Genomic DNA, 16449 nt, shown 5'->3' on the forward strand with positions numbered 1-16449 from the left:
AGCTGGGGTCATACGTGCTAAGCTACGGCATCTCAGGCTGAAGGATGAGGTGAAGCTCTTTTTCTCTTGCCAGAAAGGATAACATTTCCGTTCCATCTTCTCTTGGATGACATTTTCAGGTGTGAGATTAAATGGTTCTGCTGCAGTGTAGAAATTGGTCTGAAATGGAAAGTAGTAGTTGTAGGGCAAGCAACAGAAACGAATTGGAACCTGCAGCATAACCAGATAATTGTCTCCAGTTCTGCATTAGGATTAAGCAGCAATGCCTTCAGCTAGGTGCTTCATGGGTCAATGTCAGAGTTGGACATGGAGTTACACAACCATGCTATTTGAAAACTTCTACTATAGGCCAAGGTCACATTAGCTTTTTTGGATGTCAGTGCCACATTGGGAGCTGGTATATGGCTGATTATCCACCATGTCCTTCAGCTTCTCCTCTGAGTTTCTGCTTCTCACATCAGTGGGAATTCAGGTAAACTGAATTTAGCTACACTAAATGCAGCTTGTTTATTCATTCCCAGTGTGCATACTGATTCAGATCACTGAATTTCACCTTTCCTCCCTATTGTCACTTTATTTTTTTATCTTCTGTGAACTGTGCTAATTTTTCTTTTAGTCCCTTGATAAAAATGTTAAATAGCAAAATGCCAAGGATCTAATTGCTGTCTTTACCTACCTATTATACAGTTACAGAGGGGCCAGGACCAGACTCTCCTCAGAGGAGCATAGTGAAAGGAGGAGAGGCAACAGGCACACATTGCAGCACGAGAAATTCCAACAGACACCAACAAAGAAAGTTTTGCAGGTCAAAGGCTAGAAGGGGCTGCTGGAGATGTGTGTATATATGCCTGATCTCTGCCCTGCACTTCTAAATGGCTTGCAGACATGCTTCCAGTCATACGCTAAGAGGTTAACCATGCCTAACAGGTAAATTATCATCTGGTGATATTTATTTCTTTCCGTTGACTATAAAAGTAGTCATAGTTCAAAAGCGGGCATCTAGTGCCTAGAGGTTTAAAGTTACTGTACCAGGCTCTGCCCTTCAGGTCCTTCCCATAGAGATTTCGGACTGTATGGCTGAGGATGGCTCTGGGCTGCACCATCTTCATCCCACCAGTCCCCACCATGGGCACTTGCTGAAAGAGCAGGGCTCCATCTGGGGACAGAAAAAAGTAACGACAGTCTAATTCAGTGCCCACAGCTCTTGCGTTGTTGAAATGGAGCTGAGACACATGCCTAGTAGTTGCCTACAGCTGAAATTTCCCCCCCGCAGCAAATAGGATCTAGAAGAGCCTTCCCCAGGAGCAAGATTGCAGTTTAACGCAACCCCGAATTTCGGGTGCCGAGTGCAGCCTCCCGGCAGCCCGCCGAGGACTCCTCTGCACCAGCAGTGCCCAGGCAGGGACCTGATGTCCAGCTCCTACGCACCTCCCCTGAAATGCGAGCTTCCCCCTCTTGAACGTCAGAGCAGCGGCCAACGCGCAGGAGCGCTAGCTCCAAGGCCACCAGCATGTCCCAGTAATCCCCATGGCCCATTTGGAAAACAGCCGAGGGGCAAGCATATTTGTACCATATAAAACCAGATACTGTTGTATGGGGTGTAGGCACCCAGTGCTGGCAGCGAGGGCTGCAGGGCGGCCTCTGTGAGGAGCGGCTGGGGCTGCCCCGTGCCGGACACAGCCGGTTCCAGCCGGCTCCAGCCCACCCCCCGGAAAGGCAAGGCTGAGCCCCACAGCCAAGGGGGGGGCGCCTCGGGGGAAATATATTTCAGAAAGGGCAAAACACTGCACAGCAGAGTGTGAGGGAAAAACTGTGAGAAACAGCCCTGTGAACACCAAGAGGTGGAGGAGAGGAGGTAGAGGAGTTGGGAACGAAGGAAGGAAGTTGAGCCTGGGAGGGAGTGTTTATCTCCATCCAACTCTATAATAATTGGCAATAAATTAAAATTCATTTTCCCCAAATCAAGTCTGTTTTGCCTATGATGGTAACTGGTAAGCGATCTCCCTGTTTTTATCTCAACCCACAAGCTTTTTCATCTTATTTTCTCTTCCTGTCCTGTTGAGGAGGGGCAGGGAGAGAGCAGCTGGGTGGGCCTCTGGCAGCCAGCCAAGGTCACCCCACCACAACTACTGACAGAAGGAAAAAGATGGCAGCTAGCCGCCTGAGCCTAAGCACTAAATGCACACTCCTTTGATCATTTTGAGCTAATATTTCCTCAGGCTGGGAAGACTGGAGGCTGGTTTGCATGGCAGTACACAAAGTAACAAAATCTAGCAGAAGTCATTCAAGACTGCCAAACATCTTACCTTGCAGTAATTTCCTAGGCTGCTCTCTGCTTTCCAGAAATTTTCCTTTGAACTGGAAAGGTAGCAAGGTAAGCGAGTCAGGAAAGATGATTCTCAGGCTGCAGCCACCTTTCCCATGCCCCTAAACACTGGGCTAGAGATACAGCATGCTGTTAAACACGGGCCAGGAACAAAGACATTTTGGTGTTGAAAGGTGATTGTTATGGAGGTGAAAACAAAACACTCTTACTGTAAAATGTAGCTTTTTAAAATTATGCATTTCTGTGCCTAAGTACAGCAAGAGTGATAACTGCATTGTGTAGGAAGCAGATCTCTTCCCCTCAGGGATCAGGAAAGCGATTCACTAAGTGAAACTCACTTATAAAAAGTTATGTTGTAAGATAACTGTAAATAATTTGTAAAATAACTTTTTACAAAACGTTATTTTGTAAGAGTATGTTAATTGCTGTACTCATGTATCCAGTACATTTTGGCAGTAGTTTTATAAATGCTTCAGCTGATCTGCACAACTGCAATTAAGAAAGTGGTCATACCTCCTCTGTGGCTCGCAGCCACTTGTTCTTACTGCCTAACTTGTGCTGACTGTGTGATTAATTGTCTGAGCCAGTAAAAAATCACCCTTAAAATAAAAAGTCCAGAGTTTTCAACGGGTTCAGCTTATGTTGTAAATAGTAAGACAAGAAAAGCAGGGAAGGAGACAGTTTAGGCAAGGGGGGCCTGTCTTTTTTGGTGAGAGAGTTGGCTGTACAACCACAGCCTGAACTATTCACTATGAACAGGGTACACAGTAAAGACATCAAAAATAAAGTATAGCCCTTGCAGGGGATTTTGTTTCTCCCTACTAATCTGTCAAATGCCTGCTATAAGCAGTGTTAGGATCTGACTAGTTTTGCCTGAATTTGGCATCTTGCTTTTTTTCGGTTAGTGTTGCTATTCTCAGGTATGAAGAAGTGCCACAAGAAGCATGCAGGAGATCTGCAAAATCCGTACGAATAGCTGGCATTTCTTTTGCACCGTCAGAGGTGCTCACCCAAATACTAAAGTTCTGTTGGAATTAACTGCAACCTACCAAAATATAAGCAAACACAATGCAAAGTAATCTATAAAGATCCCATACGGTCACCAGAAACTGTAACTTGTACTAAAGCCTATATCCTCGACTCACTATTAAATCAATGAGAATTTTCCCAGTGCTTTCAATGAGAACAAACTTGCAATTCCATTGACAGTGAGTGTTTTAAACCAAAACAGGTTGTCTAGGACCACAACCCTTACTCCCCCTAGGCATAACTTCTGCCTGGCAGAATGATGCTGCAGGCCGATTTGTACATAAATAGGTCCACCAGAGCAAGGATTGAAGACAAACTCAAGTCCTTCTTAGAAAATACATCAAAACTGCCTGTCTAACACCTAAGTGCTTTGGGACAGTCAAAAGTGAAACAATTCCTGCAGTTATCATGCATTCTTAACTAATTTTGAGCCAGGAATTATTGGGCCAGCAACACCAGGAGACATAGGCAACAAAAGTCTGTATATCTTCTTTGCTTACTACTGCCTTGAAGGATGGTAACAGAACTGAAGTGCACTGATGTGTCTTAAAAGCATTACCAAAGTCAGCTAAAGACTTAAATAATCACTGCTAGAGAGCTGTACCAGGACTCAAGGATACTCGGTATGGGTTTCTTTTACAAAAGGCTTATATCTAAACTGATTTCCTCCCTAGTTTGCCCAGAATTTGGAAGATCACGGTACTAGTCTACAGACCTGTCATTCTGTACAGGCTAGAAACTAAACTGACAAACCTGTGTGGGAATATCCAAATAAGAAACACTACATCCTTAGACAGGGTTAACCCACAACACTGTGTCACACCCTGTAGCCCTGGGATGATATCATAAGCAAAAATGGCTGTGGATGTTAAATGGAGAACTACACACTAGCTCATATATAGACACATTTAGGTGTCTTCATCTCAAACCAAATAAAGAAGATAGATAGATAAAAAATAACCAAACAGAACACAAGTTCTCATCAAAAATTTACTGAAATATCAGGAAATTACCCATCAGTTGGGCCAGACCTGGAGCATTACAGGGTGTGTCTACATTAGTGGTCTAGAACAGAAGTATGTTTTTAGAATTAATTTTTTAACTGTGCATTGGCTCCCATCACAGTGTGATCTTGCAGTGTATAAACTGGATTCTTTCTGGATGAAATTAAATTGGAAGGTGTGCTCCAAGAGTGCATCAAATGCCGTTTAAACAGCATTCAGTCCACACCACTCCTGAGCTAGGCTGAAGTAACCCTGTCCCCAGACACATACAGTGTTGGTGACAAGGTTTCAGTACCAACTATTCTTCTGTTCACGTTCATTGCTACTGTGCCACTCTATTTACCAAAAGGCATGACCATCGGCTATTAGGCTTACCACCGACAAGTACTGGCAGTCACCTCCTATATCTTCCGCATCTTTGCTTGTGGAGGATTTGTTTGAACAGCACTACACCACAACTTTCCTCATATTCTGGAGAAAAAGTTCACTTAGCAAAGGAATTAAGATCAACAAGTACAGTGTTTTCCAAACTTTCGTATTAAACCAATCTGAGATTAAACCAAGGACTAAACTGTAATTGCAATTGACATTAGGAAGGCAGGTGACAGATAAGCCAGCGTAGGTCAATATAAACCTTGTATTCCTGGCAATGAGGGAAAAGTATTCGTAGTTGAGAACCTCAGTCGCGCTGAAGTGGGGAGATTGATGAGCTCTCAAGTGGGCAACTCAATTAATCAAATATCAGATGAGCGCATTCACTGCATTCCAAGGTCAAGCAGCATCTTATTTCTCAACCCATAGCTAACACAGGAATTAAACAATGCCATTAGGGATTGAGCACAGGTCTTTTCTTGTAAACTATTTCATTAATATAGAACTATAAATAAGGGATATGGAACCCCAGGATAACATCCTACAGATCAGCTTTTCAACGTGTAAGTGCCATTTATCACAGTGATTAAAAATTTGAAATTCCTTTGTCAAGTAATCTGCTGAAACCATAGATTAAAAAAAAAAAGAGAGGAAAAGAGTTATTAGACAGGTATTAGACCTTAGATAGGAACTATACCAGGTTTCTGTGATGGTTTACTACCTCTCCTTCACATCTCCCTTCTCTGGTTTATAAATGCAAATGAAATGCCTTTGCATGAGGCATATGGGTTAACAACGATCCCCTTCACATCAAGTATGAAGAGTTTATCCTCCAAGAAAAATGAAAATTAAGTTTGCAAGCCCCAATATTCATTCATGACACAACATGACCACGTAAAAATAGAAAGTTTATTTGATTAGAACAGATCCCTCTAGATACAGCAGTTACACAAAAATGCCATTTGGCAGTCAATTTGTTTCCTAATTCAGTAATAAAAGAAAAGTGCAGCTTAGTTATAAAGGCACAATGCTGACATTTCAGACGAGTCACTGATGTCCAATAGAACTGGCAAGGGAAACACCTCCCTCCTACTTTCTTTAAAAACCATTTGTTTCATTTGCCTACAGTGATATTAAAAACAATAAAGGTCTAAATTGGAAGCAATCATCACACAAAAATCTGATCTGGATCTCAGAAGAAAGTCCTCAGAAGTAGCAGAACATGCTGAAGCTGTCAGTCAGCAACTCACATTTCTTTCTTTTTCGCTCTTCCAAAAAGTCTCCAGGAAGACAGCATGCTTGCTGCCATTTCACTTGCTTAAAATTACCAGAAAAATCTCAAGAAGAATGAAGGAAAAAAATAGGCTAGTAGTAAAATGTTATAAAAAATACCTGCCTACTGTATTTTGTATGTGACAACATGAGATACTGCCCATTGAAACTCCTTTTGAACACCCCTTCACCTTCTCTCTGCAGTGTAATTGTACATGTGCAATCTGATAGTTCTCTTAAACCGAGCACAGCTATTGTTTTAGCCAGGCACACTAATTTGCTTTTATGTCATAATACATGCAGAGAACTCTCCTCACAGTCTCCACGTATTTATCATCAGGAACAGGTTTTCTCTGGCTTCCTGGCTCTAGAAATCTCTTAATTGTGGGGATGCTGCTTATCCTTGCTTTAAATGCCTAAAAGGTAAACAGTAAGTACACGGTATTTAAAGAACAGAAAATAACACAAGAAAAAACAATTTTACTGATTCGTGTAACATTCTTTAACAAGTTATATGTGGAGGCAAGACAGGAAATATAGTTTTAGCCATGGATTAATTTTACTCCCCCTCACTCCAAACTTGTTATTTTAAACAGTAATAAAACAGCCCTCTGTCTTGTATTGATATGGGATGAAGCGGAAACAGTTATCTGTGGTTTCAGATGTGTACTTTACTCAAATCACTTCTTGTGATCCAGAAAATATCTTCTGCTTAAAGGTATCACCAGAACCGGTGAGGGGAGGGGAAAAAAAAAGGAGGGTGGATTTCTTCAGATCTGTACAGGGATTACTCCAGAAAATAATAGATTCTCTAGATGAAACACATTACGACTTTCTTCCTAAAGCAAGAAGAGCAAGACTACAATGAAAGAGGAGTGACAAATGCTCTTGTTTTGTGGAATTATCTACACACAACAGACTTTGAAATATCATTTATCACATTTCCAGCCACATGTACAAGGTACCTGTAACTGAGGAAAGCCTGAGAGCACATCTGACTTCTTCTCTTCTACCATTAAAATGGCTTCAAGAAGATGAACATCTGCCCAGCTAAAATTGTTGCCAACAAGAAAGTCCTGCCCATGGTCTTTCAAAACCTAGAAGTGTCATAAATTAAAACATTCAGATGTGGACAGCCAGCTGGGGTTGGTGTTTTCAAAATGCACAGGCACACCTTCTTTTACAATACTTACTGCCTCCTCTTCTTTTTACCTTTCTCTCCCATGCAATTAGGGATGCATTCCCCCTAGTGTGGGGGATGTGGGCCCAGTGCCTGCAGTCACTGGTCATTTTACGGGATATCTATGAGCAGTCCTCACAGCAGCAATCTAGAATCCCAGGGTTTCTCTTACCCAACCTTCCTTCCTATAGCCTTAGGTAACCCACATACTGGACTACAGGGTTAGATACCTCCTTGGTATTCACTCCTTTCCAGCTTAACAAATCTTGAATTTTTCTGTGCGTAGTTACAGCTTCAATGGGAAAATAAAGAATGTAAAAGAGATGTGATCAGTCTAAGGCACTGGGGCTAGGATACACAGGAATCTAGGGCAGAATGAACTCTGGCAGCCATCTATAGGACAGCTGCTATTTAAGTGGGAAACTGTCTTCCCTTTAGTCTTTAAAACAGAAAAGCAGCTATTTCTGCCAGATTATCCTGTCTGTGTGTATTAATTTCCATTAAGAGCACCTCTTGGGTCCTATCTCTCAAAGGATCAGTTAGAGAAACACCAAGATTCCAGTACGGCTTAAGCAGCAGACTACTCAGACCAGAAGACAGCAGTGATAACTGAGTATTACTGTCGTTAAAAAACCATGTAGATGTATTTGAAAAGTTAAACAAAGCTGACAATTATCAATTCTAAAACGGCATTGCCTTTGCAACGCAAGTTACACAGTTTCATTTCTCCTAAAACCAGGAAGTTGCTATTTTAACTGTATATAGCTATGTGTACACATTCATTGGATCGTAACAGTTTTGAGCCAGAGGGGATACTTGGACCCTTCAGTCTGAATGTTGATGCTGCTCAGACTATGAAATCTCACTTAGGAATTTCTGCATTTAACCCACCCCAACTTGTCTCATACTGCTCTGACCTCCCTCTCATCTCTCCAGCCTGCAGACAGTATGATGTCCTGGTTTAAAGTACTGTGCTGACACCTTTCTGTTTCTTCTGCTTTTGGTAAAATAGCCAGTGTTCCCATTGTTATCCTTCCAGAACAATGGAAGGAAATTATCCTCCTACATACCTTTTCATATGCTGGGAAATACCTGCTTGTCGCCTTTTGAACTATAACAGCACGTTGTTTCTCTTTATCCTCAGCCGATAAGAATGGAAACATCAAAATGAAGCCCATAAGGTCATCAGTTCCTCCAACATACGTATCAATCCTTAAAACCAAAGCAAACAAAAACCTTAAATAAGAAGGCACCTTCATAAGCAGAGTTTCCTTAGATTTGTGTCGTGATTGTAAAAGTTGAATTTCCCACCCCCTCCATGAAAATTATTTTTGCAGTTAAAAAAAAAAAAAAGTCACAGTATGAGTCTCACTCATATTTGTAGTGTTGTTGTCACTTTACTTGCCTCATTGTGCAGGATTTAACAGGATTGTACAGAGGTTAAAATGTGGAGAAGAATTAAGAGGTGGCCTAATGAGTACCAGCTGATTCAAGAACAGAAACAGGTGAAGGGAATTGTGAGCAGACGTGATCATTGCCAGAAGGAAGATATAAGAGAGGCAATGGAGAGAAACAGAGGAAAGAGGTGCAATGGAGAGAGAGATAGTAGGGCTGCCCTGTTATGATAAAGGCTGTGCATGTATGCTGCAACAAATGGCGCCCAAACAGGGACTGAAAGAAGAAAACCTGAAGAAAGAAGGTCTTGGAGAAAGGAAATAGAAATATCCAGTGGCGAGCCCCGCTGAACTGCAAAAGCTGTTGAAAAGAAACAGGAAAAAAAGCCATGGAAAGGAAACGGGATAGAAGCTGTTGAAAGGAAACAGAAAAAAAAAAGCTGTTGAAAGGAAATGGGATAAAAGAAAAAAGCCATTGAAAGGAAATGGGATAAAAGAAAAAAGCTGTTGAAAAGAAACGGATACAGAGGTGAGCAGCCGCCGGGAAGTTATATGAACTTTATACATTGGTCATGGGGCAGTCGGCATCTCAGTAGAAGAACTGCAGATGAGGAAAACTTTGCAATTAGAAGTTCTAGAAGGAATATTGTGTGTATGCAGCTCTGCAGAAGTTGTGTCCTGCAGAGCAGGTGTTGCAAAACGTGACTGATTCAGCAATTCTGGAGGGAAAATCAAAAGATAAGAAAGATTCATTTGAACTTGCGCCAACGGCGGATGAAGCTTTACAGAGACAGAGGCTAAAGATGAACTTGTTCTAGTGAATGTAATGGCAGCAATTCTGGAGGAAAAATCAAAAGATAAGAAAGGTTCATTTGAACTTGCACCAACGGCGGATGAAGTTTTGCAGTGATAGACGCTAAAGCACCATTTGTTCCCGCCCTCCCACCCCAGGAAGATCTGCGGGGATTCGTACCCACACACACATATCAGTGATGTTCTAGAGGAAAGTGAACTGTGTGATGGAGAATAGGAAAAAGAATTAGAAATGTTAAGTTTGTGTAAGGAGGTACGCAAATCAATAAAAGAATATGGGTTATGGAGAACAGGAAAAAGAATTAGAAATGTTAAGTTTGTCTACCATATGAGGTGATTAAGGAGGTACGCAAATCAATAAAAGAATATGGGTCACAGGTTTCATTTGAATATGAACTTATTCTAGTGAATGTAATGGACAATTTGGCAATTGAGAACAAAAAAGGGAGTGATGTGGAGAAGAATTCTGGAATCGGGAGTTTCGGATAGGACTTTGGCAATGCTACAAAATCATAAACAAAAAAAGGGGAGATGTGGAGAAGAATTAAGAGGTGGCCTAATGAGTACCAGCTGATTCAAGAACAGAAACAGGTGAAGGGAATTGTGAGCAGACATGTGATCCTTGCCAGAAGGAAGATATAAGAGGCAACAGAGAGAGACAGAGGAGAGAGGTGCAATGGAGAGAGAGAGATGGTAGGGCTGCCCTGTTATGATAAAGGCTGTGCATGTATGCTGCAACATTAAAACAGTTTAACTTTGGTGTTACAGATCACTTCAGAATCACCAAAGAAACACACAGCACCACAAGAAGTCATCCCCAACTGGCTTAGTTGTCTGGATGTATGCCACCTTCAAGGTTTCATCCAAAGTCCAAGTGGTGCCAAATAGATTAATAATGGGGTTGGAAACGGTCTACCTGAAGTTCCGCCATCTAGCTAAATTATTAGTACGGAAGTTCTTCAGATCGTCCCTTTTATCCATTTTTCCAGAGCTCTGACAGCAGGTTTTGTACTGTAGGCAAGACTCAAATTTAAATTAAGTCCTCATGAATATGAATAAAATATCTGGTAAAATACTCTAACAAAGTCTTCTAACCATCCCCCTTCACAAAAGATTTGAGTTCCTGCTGTGTAATAAGACTAACTGCAGTTTTTGTTGTCAGGCAACAGCTTCTCAAAAAAGCCTCTGTAAGGATTAAACATGTTATGTGCAAAAGAAGCTATCAGATATTCCTGAAAGTCTTAATGTATGCCAGCTTCTCGCCTGCATCTCTCTGGTCTTCTAAAACTGCACTTCCACACTGTACATGACCAGCTCTCCAACGTACCTGGAGCTAATCACAGCAAGCCTTCCTCGAAACACTGATGCTCCCTTCCCCCTGCCCAAGAACAAATCAACAAATATACTTCATTTATATTTGCCGGTAAGACAGCAGGAATAGGCTCCAGGCTAAATCTAGAACTCGATGGAAGAAAATTCTGTTTGAAGGAAGAGGTATGCAAGGAATGCAAGCTACAGGAAACGATGGCTTATTAACAACAGAAAGAAGCTGATAAGCTATGACTGAGGCTCCTATCTGAATATTCATTTGTTTTGTTACTTCCCTGAACCTGCTTTAGCCAATTGTTCCAACCATTTGCACCATTTAATGGCAGTTTATTGTAAAGTATATTAAAGTTAGATGTTTACTGGCTGACCTTTAGTTTTCCTTCTTTTGAAAAGCAATAGGAAACGGACATTTAAAGGCTACATATTGAGATAGCCCAATCACTTTTTTTTTCCTTCACAGACACAACATCAAGACCTGGATTTAATTTCACGTGAAACCAGAAGTTTTTCAACAGCTTTTAGCTGTTCTTTTCTCAACTCCCAAATGACAGACCTTATTCTGCAGCCAAAATTTAAAAACTAACTATTGCTTTCCAAAAAGTTTTCTGTTTACAACAGTAGTTCAACATTTACATGCCAGTCACCTCTTGAATACCTGTGTCAAGCTGTATCAATCTTTTTCTAAAGCACAATAAATCCCTGCTTCAAATATTTTTATGTAAAAATAATCGAATTAGAAGAAATCAGTTGGCTTACATCTAACTGTGGCCTGTCAGGCTCACTGCAAATTGTGTGTCACTGAGGAGCACAGGTGATTCTCTGGGTGTGCAAGTATGCAGTTCATTCTAGATGTATCTAAGCTACTAAAAGAAATTCACGAAGAGTAGTACTGTTACAGTACAGGGCTCTCTCCTTCAGGTCCTTCCCGTAGAGGTTGTATTTTGCTGCTATGTAGCTGAGGATGGCTCTAGTCTGCACCATCTTCATCCCATCGATCTCCACCATGGGCACTTGCTGAAATAGCAGGGATCCACCTAAAGAGAAAGCCACACATCATTCTACTGGATCTAGTAACTCCATGTCAGATTTCTTGCTGTCTTCAGAAGACCATTACTTTTATGATGAGCGTGCTCCGGGTAGTCATTATATTAAACTGGGGTTCTTCCATGCAAGCAGTAAATAACGGTGGTGCAGACAAATTAAACTGCAGAACACAATTATTGTGAATTAACATCCTTGCTTTAAAAAACTTTCACTGAAGTTGCAGTCAGGACTGTGTACAGCAGCTTTTATGCTGAAATTGAAATACAGTGGACACACTAAACATATCAACTGAGTAAAAAGTGTATAATTCTAAATACATTGAAAAAAATTCTGTTCCATTATTTAAAACAATAAAATGGAAAAGAAAGTCCCACACAGTCTTCAAAGTCTTCCCTTCACGTGTCTTCTCTGAGACTAAGTAAAGTCTGCTCACGCTTTTCTTGAGGTTTCACGTGGACTCACCTTGCAGGAGCTTCTCATACTGCTCTCGGGTTTCCAAAAACTCTTCTTCAAACTGACAAAAAAGAACAAGGAAGAAGGGGAACTGAGCGTCTTTTCACATTTCTAGAATACATAAACTTTTTAAGCATCATAAAAGGAAGAGAATATACATCATGGTTCCTTCCATTCCAGATATGGCTCTAAGGGAGAAAACACCCAGGGCAGAAGCACTGGCAAAACCTCTTGGACTGTCATATTTGACAAATGCTGCTAGAGGCAACACTAGCAGAAAAACAGGCAATAAGAACTGGAGTGAGGATGGTTTGTTTGGTATTGAACAGGCAATTTAATGTGAGATAGTCAACAATACAAACGAGGCTGTCTTTAAAATGCTTTCTGGTATGTGGAAAAAAGCTCTGCTGTGGGATATTTTGATTTGGGAGCTAGACAGGAACAAATTCTTAGAAAGTTAAAACAAAGCCTTTACAAAATAATGCAAAAGTATTATGCCCAGCAGGAACTTTAGTACAGAAGCATGTTTAGGACACCTAAAGATGAATTATTCACTAGATGAGAAACAAAAAGATACAGAATGCCTGTGATCAGAATGTTGTAGTTATATTCAATATGGTTCAGAATGGCTGGTCCAATCAGTGCTACTTAGGGTGGAATTCAGTTCAAGATTAAGGCACCGAAAAGTTAGATGTCTACATGTATGTGTTTGCATGTGCCATGCATGTCTATAGTCAATGTAGACCATGGTGACTAGAAGATGACTGAGCTTACTAATCCCTAGATGCCCAGCTATGGACTCCCAAGGATCCTTCCTCAGTCAACCTCTCTCAGAATACTTGTGCAATTTATGTTAATAACTAACACGTGCTATACTAGGGAAACCCCAGAAGATTAGGCGTACTAATACAGTGCCAATGTTCAACCATAGTAAGTGTGGTCACAGAACCCAGGTTTCTGCTGATGAAAAGCTGGGAAAAGAATATCCCATGGAAAAATGTAATAATTGGTACCTGTCAACAGGATTTTTTAAAATTAAAAAAAAAAAAAAGGAAGAAAAAAAGAGAGAGGGAATTAAAACAGGAACAAATGATGCACGGAAGCAACCAGTTGTGTGTCTTCTGTAAGGCCTTCAAATAAAGACTGGTGGTCTTTTTGAAAAATTCAGGTTCCTTGTCTCAGTACAGGAGTAACTGTATGAATTGTAACAGCCTACTATATAAAAGAGGACACTCGGAGCAACTGTTAGTCCTGAATTATCAGTTTATCACCAAGATAGATGATGAATGAATAAGTAAATTATATCCCATCAAAAAAATTATTTTAAAGTGGTGTCTTGCTTCTCTGGTTTACCCAAATATTTTTCCTCCTGCTCTGAATGTTCTAATTCCTCTACACATGTAGGTCAATTTGCTCACTTCACCCTGTTAAGCCTCATCTAAATGATGCAAGTAAGACAAAATATGTTTTGTGCTATAGCTTATTGTGGAGGATGCAGCCAGTAGAGTGAAAAATAAAATAAAAATCTGTGTGTGAGCATATCCAACTGAAGACAGAAAGACTAGAGAAAGCAAATTCATTTGCTCAGCACAGATAATACTTATTATGCCAGGAACACATTTATCATTCAGCTCAACAGCTCTGGCTCAGTAATCGAATGCTTAATTAAGCATTACGCATTCTTGCATTAAGCAAGAAACTGGTTTACAATGTCAATGCTCAGAAGACATGTAACTTGAAGCCATACTTTTGTGTGCCTAAAGTAAGAGTGCTTAATTATACTGAACAGGCAATGCTCATTTAGTACTGCGTCTTGGGATGCCTTTTCTTTTTTGGTTAATAACCTGCGATCTGCCTCAAAGACAAGCGTACCAATGTACAGCTTAAAGTTAAAAACACTAAAACAAACCTCGACCCCAGCTGCAGCTAACAACCAGCGAATTGACTCCATCTTGCCTCTTCCATCAAAGTAGTAAAGTTTCAGTTTTTCGGCCATGACTTCAAACTTCCGTTACCTAAAATAGTTATAAAAGATAGTAAGTTAATAATGATACAAAAATCTGATGGCAGCTGGCATAATGGTTCACAGGTCACTCACATGACAAAAATTTAAGTTAATTTTTGACAAAAAGATTCAGTAAAGTTTCAGTCTAAACTGATTTGGTTTTACTGCTGCACAGTCAAGTCACAGTATTTCATAGTCTTTTCATTCCCCTGAAATTCAGGAAAAGTAAGCATCAAGTTGCTAAGTAGGAGATAACAGAAAAAAATAAAGTCACCACTAAGGAAATCCTTAGAACTTTCAGAAAATGTAAGTTCTAGCATTAGAGTTACTCAATCACCACTGAAAGCCAAGTTTCGATCAAAGGGGAGAAGAGGCAGTAGACAGGTTTTTCAAATCTGGCAGTCCTTATATCAAAGAATGCCAAAAGTATCTAAACATTAATTCTACACATACTTAGGTGAAGTATGGAAATGTATTTTCAAAGCCTCTCACTTTTCTTTCTAGCTGTGGTGATCCAGGGTAAGTATGTGATCCGGAATCAGTAGAAACTTCACAAGAATGACCAGTTTCTTCTGTGATAATCCAGATTAAAATACAAAGATTCAGACTGTTGCACTACTTATCCTTCTACTGGTCGCATTTCTTTCTATTAATAAACCCTGTTGCTAAGCAAAACTTTATAGACTTTCCAGTTATCATATACACCATGCTTTGCAAGCAGCATTTTTGTTCTTGAATGGCTTCATAAATGAGGCTATTGTTATTTTTTGAATAGATTAGTGTTTAGGTCTCAGCAAGAATTGGATTCCACTGTAGAGCCATAAGCCAAGGGAGCACCAACTTTCATCATACTGGCATTTCATATGCAGAACTCCGTAATAGCAACTCCTTATGCAACTGAGAGCTGTTTTCCCTCTGTAGGGACATTTCTTGTCACTCCAATCCACAGTTCAAGTAATCCTAGAAAAGAGGCTGTTGGCATGTGAACAATAACCTCCAGTTCCCAATGTTGCAAGCATTCCTTCATAAGCGGAGGGGAAAAGTGACCTTTGAAAGACCTTGAGCATGCACAGAGGCGAGCGATCCACCTATTAGCCAACAGGCACGAAAATAGAACACAAAATTCAAGACTGCATCTGACTACAGGAATTCAAATGAGCCAGGCTATGCAGCCCTTCATGCCTGCTTAGAGGCCTCCATTTCTTCTCAGGTAAGTCTCTAGGAACTCAGACATTGCTGAGTAGTATCCATACTGCTAATAAATATAACAGTGCATGAGAAACAAAGACAAGACTAAAGAAAAGTATCAGTGTGAACTACGCAAAAGAACAGAATGAAACAGGAGTTGCTTGTAATACAGCTAAATTCACAGAAGAAAAAAAAAGCCAAAGGTGATTTTTAACTTGAAGTTTAAAAAACTAAAGAAACAGAAGAGTCACTTTTCTTCGGTGCACCTTCCTAAGACATGCTCCTAGCAGGCCAACTGACATGTCACAGGAGATAAGCACGCCAAACACACATCAATGCAGCAAAGGCAAACAGAAGGTAAAGATATGGTGGATGCTTGTTTTGTAAATAAAGGGGGATCAACAAGCTTTGAAGCGAGCTGTAGTGTTCTGGTTCCTAAGACTAAGCCTGCCATGCAATATTGGAAGAGAAAGTCCAATCTGTCAACTGAAATCTGATGGAAAGAGAGCGCCCTCGGGATGGGCAAAGAGCTTCTCCCTTCCCCCCTCTTCTCACCAGAAGTAAAATGGCAATTTGCAGACAGTAGCAGCAATGGACAGTAAGTTCCTGGCCATTCCCCTCAGTCTGATATCTCAACAGCAAAAGGGACTTTGGGAAAAAAGGATCTGAATTTACTCCCATTGAGATTTATGAAGGCCACCTGGGCTAACAGGGGAAAAGAGGGAACATAAATATCTGTGCAAGAAGCCATCGCTCCCATGCTAGCCACACAGACCAGACCACCACTGTTGAAGAGGGCCAGGAAACCAGCTGCGCCTGGCATGTCCTCATACCCAAGACACCGGGACCCGGTTTTCACTGCTTGCATTCAGCAGCCCTCAGCCCAACAGCAGCCGCCCTTTTCTACCCTGCATCATGTAATACCAACCAGGGGGGAAAGTCCCCTACTCAGCGTATGACAGGTAGCAGCCTCCCGGGCCATCGACTCCAACCCCTTCCGTTTGTGACAAGTTCTTCGCAGACACGAAATGAAGAGTGGT

At 40.9% G+C, this 16449-nt stretch overlaps 2 protein-coding genes across 4 annotated transcripts in view; both read right to left on the bottom strand.

Moving 5' to 3' along the window:
• Nucleotides 1-4350, bottom strand: part of LOC142080196 (glutathione S-transferase 3-like) — a 29980-nt gene extending 25630 nt beyond the window's left edge. The window contains exons 1-3 of one of the 2 annotated variants that reach the window (XM_075145227.1): nt 2307-4350; nt 1030-1156; nt 15-159 (exon numbers count right to left, since the gene is read on the bottom strand). In XM_075145227.1, coding sequence (XP_075001328.1) covers nt 15-96 — 82 coding nt within the window. In that variant the 5' untranslated portion in view covers nt 97-159; nt 1030-1156; nt 2307-4350. The remainder of the gene's footprint in view (nt 1-14; nt 160-1029; nt 1157-2306) is intronic. The other variant, XM_075145226.1, reaches the window with a different exon arrangement.
• A 1270-nt stretch (nt 4351-5620) lies between these two features.
• LOC142080197 (glutathione S-transferase 3) lies at nt 5621-14212 on the bottom strand. 2 transcript variants are annotated; one of them, XM_075145229.1, is made up of 7 exons: nt 14126-14212; nt 12226-12277; nt 11621-11753; nt 10718-10768; nt 8254-8395; nt 6969-7100; nt 5621-6419 (listed from the first exon to the last, which is right to left on the bottom strand). In XM_075145229.1, exons 1-7 carry the CDS (start codon nt 14210-14212, stop codon nt 6276-6278), a joined length of 741 nt encoding a protein of 246 aa, XP_075001330.1. In that variant the 3' UTR covers nt 5621-6275. The 2 variants fall into 2 exon arrangements, with proteins under 2 accessions (XP_075001330.1, XP_075001331.1); XM_075145230.1 differs by lacking the exon at nt 10718-10768.
• Nucleotides 14213-16449: the final 2237 nt, after the last annotated feature.

The sequence above is a fragment of the Calonectris borealis genome, chromosome 3, assembly GCF_964195595.1.
Source record: "Calonectris borealis chromosome 3, bCalBor7.hap1.2, whole genome shotgun sequence".
Classification (NCBI taxonomy): domain Eukaryota; kingdom Metazoa; phylum Chordata; class Aves; order Procellariiformes; family Procellariidae; genus Calonectris; species Calonectris borealis.